Here is a 15,653-nt window from a genome sequence, read left to right on the forward strand (position 1 = left end):
ACTGGTGATGGCAAGCTACATTGTAGCCACAGCCACCCTGGGGCGCACTGACAGAGGCGAGGCTGTCGGACACTGGCGCCACCGGGCCCTCTGACCACCACCAGTGGTCAACGGGTGAAGTGTCTGGTGAGTGGACACCAGCCATTTTTTTTTAACTCACAGCAAAGGGAACATACCTAAATAAAAGCTCATGCTATACTCACTCAAACTCTAGGTGAGAATCTGCTGACATGGACTTAATCCCTCACGGTCTTCCACTCATTTTTATAATCACTGTCTAATATCACAGGTTTTTACTTCAAGATATGTAAAATGTTTAGGCCATGCCATCAGAAGTTTCACTAAGAGTTGTTTTCATAATTAATCAGTTATTTTGTCCAAAAATTGCCCCATAGCTGTGAAAAGTCTCCATTTTCATAAACCTGAGGGTGAGGCCTTAATTTGTCTTCCCCTTGCAAACAGCCAAGAACAGACAAAAGAAGTACATCCTTAAAATTAAAAACAAAAACAATGGAACATTTACAAATTTTGTGTGGTTGGTTTAAAAAAAAATGCTTGTAAAAGTAATTTGTATGAGTAGTTCATGTGAGCCTGGCAGAATGAAGCGTTTCTTTAGGAAAAAACAAACATTTGAAATGGAAAATAAAAACAAGTCTTTTCAAAGTTCATCTATCTGTGTATGTATTTACTTAGTTATTTGCTTACTTACTTATTTTTATTTTTGTAGTTCCAGAAGTCTGCATTCCTAACGCGGAACTATTCTTCAGACTTCCGGCAAAGGGGGGACATTTTTTACCTCCTTCCACAACGTTCCGTTTCCAGCATTTTCTGTGCTCGGCGAGTAAACGCAGGAGCACCGCTTGAGAGCCCGCAGCAGCCAGAGGCTTCTAGAAACAGCGTGCGCATCGGTGGATAGTCACCGGCAGACACCGGCTTTCTGCTTTTAACATTACACAGTTAAACGTTTCTTATTATTTATTCAACAAAATGGCGAAGTGGGGAGAAGGAGACCCTCGTTGGATTGTAGAGGAGAGAGCTGATGCGACTAATGTCAACAATTGGCATTGGTAAGATCTAATGAAAGGACATTGGTTTTTAGCTGTTAGCCTAATGCTAACACGACACACCGAGCTCATGTTAGTATCAAACTGTAGTTTATATGTTTAGATTTGGATCAAGTAAGGTTAGGTCATTATTTTGTCTGTAGCCGGCCTCAAGTATTGAGGTATATAAAAGTTTGAAACAATTAGGCGAGCTAACATTGCAGGCGTTCTTAAGTTAGCTTCGCCTGTAGCTAGCCGCTGAAGCTTCAAATGCATGTGTAACGGCTTTTAACATCAGTAGCGTTAAAATGCAGCATGACTAATTGTATCTACTGCAGTATTCTGGTGTAGTAACAAGCTTTATAGTCTCTCGCATTTGGTAAGTTTACGATTACCAATGTTTCATCGGTTGCACCAGAACACGTGTGGTAGCCCCAATTACAACGTGACTGCATTTTTTTATAACTGCCCTACGCAAAATAATACGAATGAATTCATAGTTTGTAAATATGGCATTTGTTCGTCTTCTGTAATGATCCCGGAGCATTTGATTACTGGCTTTTCTCTGTAGCAGCCATACTAAAGGGGCGCTGTCACCAGTCAACTAGAATGTGGTTCTCAGATTTGTCACTTAAGCCGGTCTGTGCCCACCTTCCAGCTGTGGTGACCTCCTAAAATACATTTGTATCTAGCAGAGGATTAGAAAGCTGATGTCAGAGGCCATCTGACTGGGTGATCCAATTGTGACGTCCTGAGTAGTTACCAGTAATGTACACTTTACAACTGTACACAACAACTGTACACAGTTGTTGTTGGGTGTTTTTTGTTTGATCTCCCCCTTTTGTGTTATGAAGATAAAGAACCCTTCCCACTATATATTGTTTTTAACACATTTAACTAGTGCATAATGAGTGGCCATATAGGGTGAATCTGATTCAGTCATGTGAGGAGAGGTTCCAGTAGGAAAGGCATCCGGTGTAAAGCCTCTGCCAAATTAAACATGTGGAGCTTCCCGCTGTGGCAACTCCTTGTGAATAAGAGAGCAGATCCAAGTACCATGATCTTCCTCTTGCTAGTTTACAATTGATGTGACTGAGCAGGTAAATCTTGGCCAGTCTAGCCTCACATTTGCCAAACGACCAGTGTCAAACAGACATATGTTTGATGACATGTCAGTGCATCTCATGTTTGGGATTCAGAAAACAAATTTCCCAGTTGAGTATGACTGCAAACACTTTGAAAATACATTGAGAAGAAGGCTTGTAAAGTGCACAATCCTTAGTTAAGGTGTTGGGGTTTTTTGTTCCCTGTTCGGATGTGCTCACTTATCTTTGTGGTCTCTGCTGGACTTTGCAGGACGGAAAGAGATGCAACAAACTGGTCATCAGATAAGTTAAAATCTCTGCTTCTTGGATTGAGCGTGGAGAATGAGGAGGGAACGTGTGAAGTGACAGAAGTCAGCAAGGTGGAAGGAGAGGCCTCGATTAATAACCGCAAAGGGAAACTTATTTTCTTTTATGAGTGGAACGTGAAAGCTACTTGGACTGGTAAGTAGAAAACTAGCATTATTGTTTGTTTCATTTAAGGCAGTAGTTTGGTTTTAATTGTATCTCTGAAACTGGTCGTTTGGCTGCTAACAGTGGCAGTTACCGTCATTGCTTCCAGACTATAATTTAGCAGGTACTGAGACTTAATCAGCATTGTGCCAGCTTGTTTGCAAACATCTTGAATGCAGGGCACGATCTCTTATATGGTGAAGTTTTACAGCTCAGCCTTTAACAGGTAGATTTTTATATCTAATAGGGGGAAAAAGCTTCAGTGGCTTATAGAGAAGAGTGACTGAGCTAATATGTTGCATTTTTATTATCGTTACTAAAATAGGAGGCAGGTTTGAAGAGGCTTTGAATCTTTGCTGACATGTTTATTCTTTTTTGTTTGAACAGGAAAGTCAAAAGCAGGAGTCGAGTATAAAGGAACAATTGAAGTTCCAAACCTGTCTGATGAAAATGACATGGAGGATCTTGATGTAAGTTTCACCAAAGCACATGTGCACACTGATTCAGGCTGGCTGGAAGGTGGAGGAAGAGTTTACCGAGTTTACTTTCCTGTGTCGTGTCCAGATTTCTGTATCGTTGAACAAAGATGAACCCGACACGCTGCTGATGAACCTGATGAAAACGAAAGGAGTGGATAAATTCCGCGACGCATTGCAGAGCTACGTTGGGTTCTTAAAAACAGGTGAGCTAACGAACAGCAAATTTCTCCCAGAGCCTAATTGCTGAACACATTGAGATTATGCATGATTGTAAATCGTTAAACTCTTTTTGGGTAGAATTTGCGTTAAGAGTTTGCCAGATTCAGTTTAGGTCAAAGAAAAGGGTCAAATGCTTACCGTATTTTCCGGACTACAAAGCGCACCTGTATATTAGCCGCACAAGCTAAAATCAGGGGAAAATCCTGTTTTGTACATACATTAGCCGCACCTGACTAAAGGCCGCAGGTGTTTCAATGTTGACTTATCATATGTAAGAGAATATGCACAAAGGGAATTGTCAGGAAAGAGATGGCTGTTTGGAGACACACCCCTTTTATTAATATTTTGAAAAACAAGTTAGGGGTACATATTTGCATAACTTTTTAGGGTATATCAGAATCAGAATCAGAATACTTTATTGATCCCTGGGGGAAATTATTTTTTGTATATGTACAAGTACCGGTAATTACAAGTACAAAACATGTACTGTGCTTCATAAATGAGTAACAAATGTAGTACATAACAGTAACCTACAGCACACCAGAAAAATAGATTCAGCCTACCTTTTAGGCTCAGGTGCAGTGACACGGCTTTAACAAGAAGAAAAGTCAGTCATTCACCACCATCTTTCTCTTCTTCCTGCGCACTAAAACCACCAAAGTCCTCTTCTCCAATGTCGGATACGAACAGGCTCAGGATGGCTACGTCATCCACTCTCAGCTTCTCTCCTTCGTTGTCACTTTCAAAACCAAAGAAATCCTCGTTGTCAGTGTCAGAGTCGAACACCCTCTGAAGGGCCGTGGCGGTGTCCTCCTCTCCATCATGCAGCAGTCCAGCCCTTCGAAATCTGTTGGTGATCGTGGATGTTTTCACACTTTTCCACGCTGTCAGAATCCACCGGTGGAGCATAACTTGCTTTTCGCAAGTTAATCGCCGCTCATCATCCACGCCTCCAGCTGAACGCGTAGTGCTACTTTGAAGTTTGTTTTTCGCGCTACTTCGTACGGCACTACGTTGCCTGGCGGATGGACATGTGACCAACATACCACTCTTGAACCCCGATACTGTGTGTCTGATCACATGCCCTTCCGCCAGGCAACGTAGTGCCGTACAAGAGCGGAACAAACAAAACAAATCGTCTTACGATATCACAAAAATCACGGACAATCCATAGAAAAGCCGCACCTGACTAAAAGCCGCAGGGTTCAAAGCTTGTGCAAAAAGTAGCGGCTTATAGCCCGAAAATTGCGGTATATTTATACAAATTCTTCTTTCTTTTTTTTAATTGCAGAATTCACACAGGGGATGATCCTACCCACAGCCAATGGTGTGGCCAAACCACAGTCCACATCACAGTCCAAAGCTAAGCTGGATAAAACTGAGGTTGGTGCACATCAATCACATAGTAAAGATTTTGGACTTTGACACTCACTTTGTCCCCATTTTATTTACTCTGATACCCGAAGCAGTGTTAAGCCTGCTTTCTGTGGTTAAATTCCCACCATTCAGTTGTTGTTCATGTCAGATTACGTGGAAGGTTTAAAGCAGTTTCTAGTTACGTCAAAAATTATGACGTTTCTGCAGAAGTCTAAACCAGGCTTTAGTTAAGGCACATAAACTGATCCGTGCTCACCAGACTTCTATGCTTGTGTGGAACAGATTTCCTCCTCTGCCAGCACAGCCACTCCCGTCAACACCGGCGTCAAGATCCCCACCTGTAAATTTACACTGAAAGAAACGTTTCTCACCTCACCAGCTGAACTCTACAGGGTCTTTCTGAACAGAGAGGTGAGCCTCAGCTGTGTGTTTGATTGGAAACCCAGGCTGTGGTTGTGTCTTGTTAAGTCTTTCAGTAAAAATGGACTTTGCTTCTTTTGATTTTGGGGCTTCTTGTCAATAAACAGATGGTTCAGGCGTTCACGCGTGGTTCAGCCACAGTGGATGGAGAGAAGGGCGGAAAGTTTCGTCTGCTAGATGGAAATATTCTGGGCGAGTTCACAGAGCTGGTGAGTCTGATCTATGACATTTAAAAATAAGCATTTGTGTATATGAATCATTTACTTGACTGTACTGCACCACATTAACGTCACTTTACCTGAGTAAATTCTAACAAGTCCTCTTGCTTTCAGGTTCCAGATGAGAAAATAGTTATGAAGTGGCGGTATAACACCTGGCCCTGTGGTAGGTTTCTATTTTTCAGTATGTGGGAACAGTGCTTACTATCATACAACAAACTGGACCATTTAAATTCAAATTTGAAAAAAAAATGTACTAGTATAGATGAATTCAAACACATAAACTGTGAAATAATAATTGCACAGCAGTGGTTTGTGTTATGGCTCAATAAAAAGGTCAGCTTTTCATTCACCTACTATAATTTTATCCTCATCTGTAGCTCACTTCAGGGTCAAAAATTATCTCCTCGGATCTCTCTTCCTTTTATGCTATCGTGCTTTTATAGTTAAAAGTATGGATTTTTTTTTTTTTTTGCCACAGAGCACTACGCCACGATCACAATGACGTTCTTGGACCGGAGCAGCGAGACAGAGCTGAAGGTGGAGTATCGAGGCGTCCCAAACAGCCAGGAGGAGCAGACGAAAGAGGGCTGGAAGAGATACTACTTCGAATCTATTAAACAGACATTTGGCTACGGAGCACGGCTCTTCTGAAAACTGTGTACTGTAGTGCTGTTTTGTTTTGGTTTTCTTTCCTGTTTTGGATTTTTAATCTTTTGTCCTTCGATCTCTGGCACATCCGACTGTAAACTCAGAGCACGACTTAACAGAAGAGACAGCATAAGTGAGGCCAATCCATCACCTCTCTGTGTGTAAATGTTTTCTTTTCTGAGCATATTTAAAATCAATCTTTGTTTTTGTTCCCCCTCCTTCAGTATTTGGATCAGTTGTTCAAAGGAGAATGAATGGACCGTGCCTTTGGGACTCGGGATAAATAATGGATTGAATAAAACAAAGGGATCTATCGCACCACTACTTCAAATTGGCCTCTACGTCTATAAATATGTAATTATTGCAGGAGATAAACAGAAATGTTTTCTTTTATTTGAAAAACAATGTTTAAAAAATGAATGTTTATTTTTTACTTGTATTGCTCATTTTGAGTCATTGTAGTGAAGATGCATGTTTTCATTCCAAACTGCCCCCCATGTGGAAGAATGACGTCCGATCACCTGCAGCGGAGCAGGACTGTACTCCAGCTTGTTCCTCTGAGACTAGATTGGATGCTCATTACAAGTGTAGCGTCTGTCAGCGTGGATCAGCAGGAGGAACGTTAGCGAACCTCATCAGTGCTGGGACATGGAAACAGTCTCACCTCCTCATGCAGGTCACTGCGTAGCAACTGAAGAGAGATGTTTTTGCTTTATTTGGTTTCAAAATGTTAAAAAAAAAAAAAAATCCAGTAAAAATAACCTTTCAGAACAGAGTGCATCTATTTATTCCTCATTTCACGCCATCACAGTGTAAAAAGGTTAGTTTACTGGAATAAACCAATCCCTATATGCTTGCGACTTGTTTTTATTCAACTTCTTTACATTCGAACTATCTGGAGATTCCAATTATTTATTTACATAAGTTATTTATTTTCATATATGCAAAAATCTTTAAAACTTTTAATTTACAAGTGCTCTAAAAATAGACACCACAAAGGCCACTATTTCTTAAAATAAGCACTTAGTTTGGTTTTAAAGATTGCTGCACATCCTACCGGAAAACAAAAACAAGCAAAAAATAAAGTAATACACTGAAAGCATCTAATTTGTATCAAAGAATATACATCTTCAAAATACAGTAAAAAAAAAAAGAGCTGCACACTGTCTAAAAGTGTTCCAGAATAATCTCAAAACTCAATATTGTAATCTAAATAGCATCATTATTCAAGCATGTACTGCTCTACAAACACAATTTCCTAATCAGCAAGAAGGAAAAAAAAAATCTACAACTCAGTGCAAACTTCCACAAAAGATTCAAGTGATCCTAAAATATATCTGCTCCAAACAAAGATCCCTTATCCTCCCAAGAAAAGGAACTCTTTATTTACCCAAAAGCTGGACTTGAGCTAACGAAACAACTTGTATGTAGACGTCAGCTGAAGTATTGCGATTACTTAGCCTCACTTATTTGTGACCAAAATCCAGGACAGCAGAGACAAAAGACAAATGTAAGGAGACATAATGAAATGAGGCGCTGCTGTGACTTCACAGCGGCTTCCGCTGGTTGCACAGTCATAAGCAGATGTAGAGCTCCGACTCCTGGAAGGAGGAGAGGAAATGATTGACTAACTGAAACAAGAAGGGGTATTAACATGTCCGCAAAGTTCATAAGCTCTTAGTAACCAAGGTAACTGATAAGAATTTGTTCTCCGTCTTCACCCTTTCACCCACGGATCACCACAACCGTTCTCTAGACAAGACAAACACTGCTGAGGTAAGAAGTACTCTACACTTTTTCAGAGTAAAATTATCACTATGGCCTCAAGGGGGCGCTGCTGCAGCTTTTAGCATGCAACACAAAAGTGTCCACTACTGCTTGAGTGCCAGAAACACAAGTACACACATTCTGAGAGCTGATTGGTTCGGTTCGCATGTTAGTTGGAGTAAGATTTTGTTTTTAGTTACTACGTACGCTGGCACTCGAGTCGTTGTCAAGTGAGTCGAGGCTACCTTGCGGAGCCATTTCCTCCACTTCAGGTGGTTTTTTAACAGAAACTTCATGCTGTTTGTTCCTTGAAACAAAGAAAAGGTCAATTATCATAAGAATTTAATAATGTTGAGGGCATTTGGAGGCTTTTTAAGAAGGAATTAGTTACATTGACATTAAAGGTACACTCTCTACCTGTATAAAGGCCACATACTCATGCTTCTGTTGTCCTTCTGGCTTGTAGGCGTGGTTTGTGCTACCAAGTCTTTGAGAAAATGGAAGAGCTTTTCTGACTCTATGCATTGCTTCCTATAAAAGCACAAAATGTAATACATTATATGCCAACTTTTCATATACATGCATGTGAACGACATGCTAAAGAGAAAAAAAAGCAAACAAACTGACAGTATATTGATTTCATTTGCTTTTTTTGTTAAATATTCAATTTATTTTATTGGGGATAACTAATGTTAAGAGCCTAGGAACTGTTTTAAAAACAACAGCATACAGTATTCTTGATTCTTGAGCCACCGCTGATTCTTTATATTAAAAAAAACAGACTTTTCTTATAATTTCTTATAAAATGGTCCAGAACAATAACTCCCCAAGCTTTCTGAAGGTCTTTCAAAGTTTTTCTTCAAACATTGGCCTCTTTTTCCACTAACTTTCAGTCCAGTCCTTGTACCTGAATATTTTTATAGGAATGGTTTTTGTTTATGCTACTTAACATTGACCTATGAACCTTAAAAGGCCACGTAACTAAAGTAAGACGACCCATTTTGGTCTCATCCTTAACAAATAGGGTGGGGGGGGGGGGGGGTGGGGGTCATTAAAGACCTGGCACAGGACCTAAAAGCTGCATTTGAACCTTCAATTGATCCATCTCTGTTTCGCTCAAGCCTCATCAGAAATGATCTCAGTGGAATGGTGGCTGTCAAGAAGCCATTAGTAAGGAAGGGAAACAGAGGAAAAAGGCTGAGGTATGCCAAAATATACAAAAACACGACTGAAAATCAGAGGCAACAATGGCAAAATGACACAACATTTGAAATTTTTGGTTCAAATTGTTGTGAAGCAATATGGAAGAGTTCAGGAGAAAGGCACAACATGTCTGTTTGCAGCCATCTGTAAAACATGGTAGAGGTTCTGCCAAGTTTGAAAAGCAATGCCAGCATCACTGGCTGCAGGATCATGTGATCCCCAGCATCACTGGCTACCAACACATGACGCTACCATCAGATTTTGATCCACCATGCAAAAACAAAGTATCTAATTGGCAGAATTTCATTTGTCAGCATGACCATACACACTTCCAATGCAGTAAAAGCATACATGGACAGAAAAAACACACAGTGGGACAATATCAGTCATGGATTGGCCTCCCAAGACTCTGGACCTCAAAATCAGTGAAGCAATCTTGGATTGTCATCACAGAGATCACAACAAAAGGCAGCCAACATCGAAAGAAGAGCTTTGAATGTCCTTCAAAAATCCTGGAGAACTATTCCCACTTAATGAAATGACAAGACGGAGATTTCAGGCTGTGTTGAAGAATGAAGGTCCTCGTACCAAATATCGATTTTCATGGTTGTTAAAAATGTACAAACTCTATGTTTTATAAGTATGTCGGTGCATGTTTCAATAAATCGCTGCATCTATTTTCCATTTTCCTAGCAAAGTATAAAGAAGTAAGAGGTGGATCAAGATTGTTGCACAGTACTGTAACCTGTTCAGTCATTTTTTTAGTTGAAATTTGTGAGGAACCTCGTGCGTAGTAAGTCTGAGTGAATGCTGTCATATTCAGTTAGATATGAACAAGATTATAATTGCACGTATGTCTTCTTCATCTTCACAAAAGACAGTTTGCACGCCTGCAGCAGTCGAAGGTGCGCATAGATCTCGTGAAAATATCTGCCTCACTTACACTCATAATATTTCTCTTCCAGTGTGAAACCCTAAAGCACTGCTTTCAGAGATGAGGACAGAAAGTGAAACAGGTCATGTGAACCAGACTCACTGACAATAGGAGCTGGCTTTAGTTTATTGCTTCCAGCTGTTTTTGGAAGTCTTTCATCTAAATGTTCTTCTGTGAGCATAGAGTGTTGCATGCATTTACGCACAGGGCACAACACTGCTGATTTCATTAATTACGTCTACATATACCATCATTTTAGCATCTTGGTTGGATTAGTCTTGATTAATTCATAATCTCATATACTTGAGCTCAAATAACAAAGTCTTACTTACATGTGAGCCACAGACACAACAGCGCTGAGCTTGGACTCTGTAATCACGCAGGTTTTGGTCAGCAGAGACTTCAGGAATATCTCCAAGGCCCGAGCTTATTGATGCAGTATGGGATTTCACAGCTCTACAACACTTTCAGCATGTATTACATACTTGCTTTGACATAATACAGTTACCATTTAACACTAGCTAACATCAAATATCCACACCATCACAGCAGAAAACAGTTCCTATCACCTGGAGGGATGTATCTTAGTGCAATAAACTGAACAATTTATTGTTGAGCCATTGTGTGTATTCGCTTTAATCAGCCTAAATTAATGTTTAATTCAGTCTAACCAATATCCAATACCTAAAACAACAAGATTCATTAGGACAGTTTATTTATTTTGCTAAGCGATTGGCACTTGAACGCAACTGACTTTAACTCCCAGCAAGTGCCTCAGGAGAAGCTGGAAGAAGATGCTGCTTCGGCAACTCATAAAGGATACATATGATTACAGGAACTGCCATCGCCATCCGGCCCACCTCAGCGTCCTTCTGCATGATTTTTCTGATGCGCCTCTGGCAACAATATCAAAGAGTTTACAGCTGTTCAAGCAAATGGAAGTTACGGTGCATTGAGGAGCACTGAGTAAACTGCATGTAACTGATGAAATAACTGTTAATAGCAGCTGAAGGTGGGTTTTTTTAATGGTTCATATGTGAAAAACAATGTGTGACATGTATGTACCAACTATTTATACTACAAAATAGGCCTACATACATTTCATTAAAAAGGAAAACAAGTTTCCCAACCACAACATAAAAAATGGAAGGAACAGAAAGCACAACGTCCTGCAAACTCGTATTCATTGAAAAAACATCGAAACACCTTATATAATGGTACCGTTTTTTGTTGTTGTTTTTTAACGAGTAAGTAATTTAGCCTAGTAGAGCTAAAGCATTTTTATTAACATATCTCCTAGTTTGCTAGGCTAGCTCGCTAATAAACATGATTTCCAGCAGTCTTTGAATGCAACAGTTGTCACACGACTACAGTTACCCGTTAGCTCGTTTGGCAGCTTTAATTTTCCACATTATTCCACATTTACTCACAGCAGGGAAGCGTACGTTATATCTTCTCTTCTGTCCGGACATTTTCGTCGCTTTAATCCGCGCCGCTCGAACACAGTTTTCATATTTTTACCGCAAATCGCTGCTTCGTCCATATGTTTACCTTCAGCAGGAAGAACCCCGCAAAAAATGCCCCAGAAAAGAAAAAACACACACCTGAGGTCAACCTGTCCTGACCCCGACAATGACGTCATCACACTGGCGCGTTAACAACTCGTGCTAAAAATGGTTTTAAAAAAATTCAAAACGTTAACTATTTAGGACTTCAGATACCATTGATGTCAGTTCAAATGTATTTATATAGTACCAGTTCACAACAACATTCTCAGCAAGACGCTTTACGTTGTCAGGTAAAGACCTTACAATATTAGAAACAAAGTCCAATAATCAGATGGCCCCCTATGAGCAAGCTCTTGGCGACAGTGGGAAGGAAAAACTCATTTTTAAAAGCACAAAACCTCCAGCAGAACCAGGTTCAGGGGTTGGGGTGATTGGAAAGAGATAAGAGCAGCGTGAGACAGGACAAAACACACACATGGGAGAAAAAGCCCGAGTTTAATCATCGCTAATGATCAAATTCAATCGAGTTGGATAAACACTTGGAGAGGGAAGAAAGACAAATAAAGTAGAAACACTCAATCCATGGGATATGGGAAGGCCTCAGCAGCCTAGGCCTATTCCAGTATAATCAAGAGATGGTTCAGGGTCACCTTATCCAACACTAATTATAATCTTTATCAAAAACCAAAATTTTAAGCCTAACCTTAAAAGTAGAGAGGGTGTCCAAAAAGTCCAAACTGGAAGCTGGTTCAACAGAAGAGGGCCTGAAAGCTGCCTCTGTCAGGATAATGGGACAAATGTATAATGGGACAAATGACACCTAAAGGACATATCCTGTCAGCAATAACTCCAACATTCCTCACAATGTTACTGTTACTTAACATAGCCATTATTTGATTTATATTGGAATTCATCTATTTATTCATTAATATTACCTACAGCTAACATGACAAATTAAAAAATAAAAGCATGTCCTATAGGCTGCTTTTCAGATTTTGCAGCATTTAGGCCATATATAGGGCCCTCCCCTGCACCACTATGTGCAATTAAAAAAATGAGTGGATGTATGAATTTTGCATTTACTATATTACTGCATGAAAACATCCACATTAATCATGTTAAGTACACAAATAAAGAAATACATATTATTAAATAAGAAGATTTCAAGTTTTTCTGTTGTGGCCACAGGATATTTTTAACACTGAAAGTCCTCTTACATAAGTTCACATTTTAAAGCTGGCCATTTTGCTTTTTTAATACTTCACACAGTTTTTGTTTGCATTCACGCACCATCTGCTGGACTGAAGACCACCCGGAAAACACGGATGTTTTCATTTGCTTGCGGTGACATATTGATCTTCAGCAGAGTATCACTCTGTCTGGACCACTCTGGCTTCACTAATGACTGCAAAGGTTAATCAGATAAGGTTAATCAGTACTCACTGAAAAAGATTATGTAAGACTAATAAAGCATCGACACCAGCAGGATAACTGTTATCTTTACTTTATGCATGCATGTTCTTTTTTTAAACATATTTGTGCCGACTGGTGGTAATTGGTGCATTTTTCATTAACACTTCTAGTCTCAACTAGTTTAGATTTTAACCATTTATAACCTGGGACATTTTTTTTCATGTAGCACCTTTATGGAAAAGGAGAAAAATATAACCAGCCATTATTTCAATTCAAATATATCAACGGGATTTTGGAATAAAAGCATCTTTCTGCTTCTAAGCATTTTATTTGTAGTACTTTTCTTACATACAATTTTAGATCATAAGAATATAAAGGTTAAGTAAGGGATGTCAAACTCATTTTAGATCATGGGCCACACACAGTACAGTCAGCCCACTTTGAGTTTGAACGAGTGAAACTCACCTTTCTGTCAGTGTAAAGAAGTTTAAATACACATTTAATCCCTGACATAGATTATATAAGAAAAAGTGCAATTTCAGCTGTAAATCTAAGTGCTATCGAAATGACAAAGAAATGCTGCTGAAGTAAATGAAAGAAATTACACAACTCTTTTGCAAAATTACAGAAACTTCATGGTAGCTCATTGCCCAGAAAGATTTTTTAATGTAAACTCATTGTAAATAAGAAAAAAGAAAAGAAAAAAGAATTGTAGGTATTGAAAAAACAGGAATGTTGTTTATTTATTACTTTGGTATATTATGAATTGCCATGTGTGAGATCTTTATCAGAGAAAAGTTGTAAAAGGTATGAAAATACAGTTAAAAGTCCAAAGTTTATGCCCTCCTTTACAGTTTTTGACTCTATCCAATGGGCCAGATTCCTGAGCCAATTCTGGCCCCCGGGCCTTATGTTTCACACCCCTGGTTTAGGCCGTCTGCAGTCAAACAAATAAATCCAATTTTCTGCTGATGTGACTGCCTCGCCATTAATGAGTGAACTAAAAAAAACTTAAAATAATATTCACTGCATCTTGATGCATTCTCAATCATCCAGGTAAGTAAATCTCCAAAAGCTGATTCTGTTCATCTGGACGTAGCGTGCAGATAACGCTACGTCCAGATGAACAGAATCAACTTTTGGAGAATATTCACTGCATTCTTATAAAATAACATTGCCCCTCAGCCCATAAAATGCCCTACAACCTGGCATGTTGCAGACCTGGGAGTGATTTTCTGCTGAGACGTGCAGATAAATATCTCAACCCTAATTCAGGAAGTGTGGCCTAACAACATTAAAATCAGTTACACTGCCTGATAAAGGTGCATGGCATTGAATATTTATGTGTGGTGGTTGTGGGGAGAGCAAACAAAACAGCCTCCAGTGTGTTTGAGGGGGAGTTTTGAACTTAAGAATCTTGCAGGTGGGGATCTGAGTTTTTGTTTCCCCTCAAGGAATCAACTCGAGTCTTTCCACAGAGAGGAATTTACAGCCACTGTAACTGTAACACTGACTATACAAGAGAGGGAAAAGAAGAGAAATAAACCCAGCCCTGCCAGGACCATGACAAATAGTAATATCTGGCATATTTAGCCAGCTTAGAGTGCTGAGTTCATTATACATTCATAGCACATCATAACAGAATGGAAAAAGTAGTGTTATGTAACGCCACCTGGTGGACAGCTTTTGTGTAGAATAAAGACTCGACAGAGGGATTGGAATCCCACAACTCTGAGTTTTGTTCACTTGAAAAGTTGTAGTACTCGAGACACAAACGAGAGAAATAAAAAAAAAAAGCCTTCTGTGTTGGTTTGCAGGTCCCTGACACGTGGAGCTCAGTCAGTGCATCTTGGAGCATCAGGCCAGTCTACCCGGCCCATTCAGAGGTGGCTATCTTAGTCCTTTCACATTTCTCAGATTGCACATACTGGATTCCTCTCCTTGACTCCTATCCTTAACCCCCTTTGTACTTCCCACCAGTGATGCAGGCAGAGGAGAGAGGGGTGGAGTCAGCAGGCCTTTGACAAAATAAGAGCACCTCTCTTCAACGCTTCATTTTAAAGCAATTTCAGGTAAATATGATCTTTGGCTCAACTGCATTATAACTTATTGTCGTTGTTTTTTATTTTATTAGCCCAACTACATCTGCATTTTATGATGTAGCAATGTTAATAGGGTGTTATATTTTCTGGGCAACTTTCAATTCAATTCACAGCACAGTGCAATTAGAAAAGACATGACACTTTTTATTAATGCACACAGAAACAGTGAAGGGCAGACAGATTGGTCATGCTACATAATTGAAACAACATCTGTGTGCTAGACTTCGTTCATACACTGAAGGTGAAAACGCTTCTGAAGAGAGTGCATTCATACGTCCTGTGTTACAGCTCCTCCTGCATCGTCTTTTTCCTCTTTCCAGGTGATGAGTATGCAAAAATCAGGAAATGTGAACGCAAGGCCTTAACTTTTGCTCACTTTCAATCCACCAAGATCCGTGTTAGCAGTTCAGTTGGTTTCTAACTTATTAATTTAGTTTTATATCATCTAGCCACTAGAAGCAAAGCTAGAAGTGTCTTACCTGGGCTAAGGAGAAAAAGAACTGGAATTCATTTCAAGGCTGTGGAAAGAGTGGAGAGGCTGAAAATGCAACCTGTTTGAAGTCCAGTGTAAAGTTTCCACACTCTGTGATGATTTGGGGTACTGTGTCAATTGCTTGATGCTGGTGATGGTTGGTCCATTGTGTTTTATAAAGTCCAAACTCAAAACTGCCGTCAACCAGAAGATCTTAGAACACTTTGCAGCTGCCCACAGAGCCAAAACTAAATAGCCAAACGGTTTGCCGATGATGCTGTTACTGCCAAT

The 15,653-nt window shown here is 39.7% G+C and overlaps 2 protein-coding genes across 4 annotated transcripts; one reads left to right on the forward strand and one right to left on the reverse strand.

Annotated features, from left to right (window-relative positions):
* The first annotated feature begins 816 nt into the window (after positions 1 to 816).
* On the forward strand, positions 817 to 6,823 carry ahsa1b (AHA1, activator of heat shock protein ATPase homolog 1b). Its single transcript, XM_085441362.1, has 9 exons — positions 817 to 1,067; positions 2,400 to 2,590; positions 2,987 to 3,069; positions 3,164 to 3,281; positions 4,589 to 4,680; positions 4,957 to 5,085; positions 5,202 to 5,303; positions 5,427 to 5,478; positions 5,794 to 6,823. The coding sequence occupies exons 1-9, from the start codon at positions 988 to 990 to the stop codon at positions 5,964 to 5,966; spliced, it is 1,020 nt and encodes a 339-aa protein (XP_085297488.1). The 5' UTR covers positions 817 to 987; the 3' UTR covers positions 5,967 to 6,823.
* Positions 6,451 to 11,521, reverse strand: LOC146685569 (dr1-associated corepressor). Of its 3 annotated transcripts, none has more exons than XM_085441364.1 (6): positions 11,472 to 11,521; positions 10,691 to 10,763; positions 10,200 to 10,293; positions 8,167 to 8,261; positions 7,938 to 8,037; positions 6,451 to 7,564 (listed from the first exon to the last, which is right to left on the reverse strand). In XM_085441364.1, the coding sequence occupies exons 2-6, from the start codon at positions 10,743 to 10,745 to the stop codon at positions 7,426 to 7,428; spliced, it is 483 nt and encodes a 160-aa protein (XP_085297490.1). In that variant the 5' UTR covers positions 10,746 to 10,763; positions 11,472 to 11,521; the 3' UTR covers positions 6,451 to 7,425. The 3 variants fall into 3 exon arrangements, with proteins under 3 accessions (XP_085297490.1, XP_085297489.1, XP_085297491.1); XM_085441363.1 differs by lacking the exon at positions 11,472 to 11,521 and adding an exon at positions 11,298 to 11,459; XM_085441365.1 differs by lacking the exon at positions 11,472 to 11,521 and adding an exon at positions 11,298 to 11,459 and having other exon boundaries at positions 7,477 to 7,564; positions 8,148 to 8,261.
* Between the last annotated feature and the right edge of the window lie 4,132 nt (positions 11,522 to 15,653).

The sequence above is a fragment of the Copadichromis virginalis genome, linkage group LG19 (genome assembly GCF_057382275.1).
Source record: "Copadichromis virginalis isolate Kocher_CV1m ecotype Utaka linkage group LG19, C_Virginalis_male_GT1.1, whole genome shotgun sequence".
Classification (NCBI taxonomy): Eukaryota; Metazoa; Chordata; class Actinopteri; order Cichliformes; family Cichlidae; genus Copadichromis; species Copadichromis virginalis.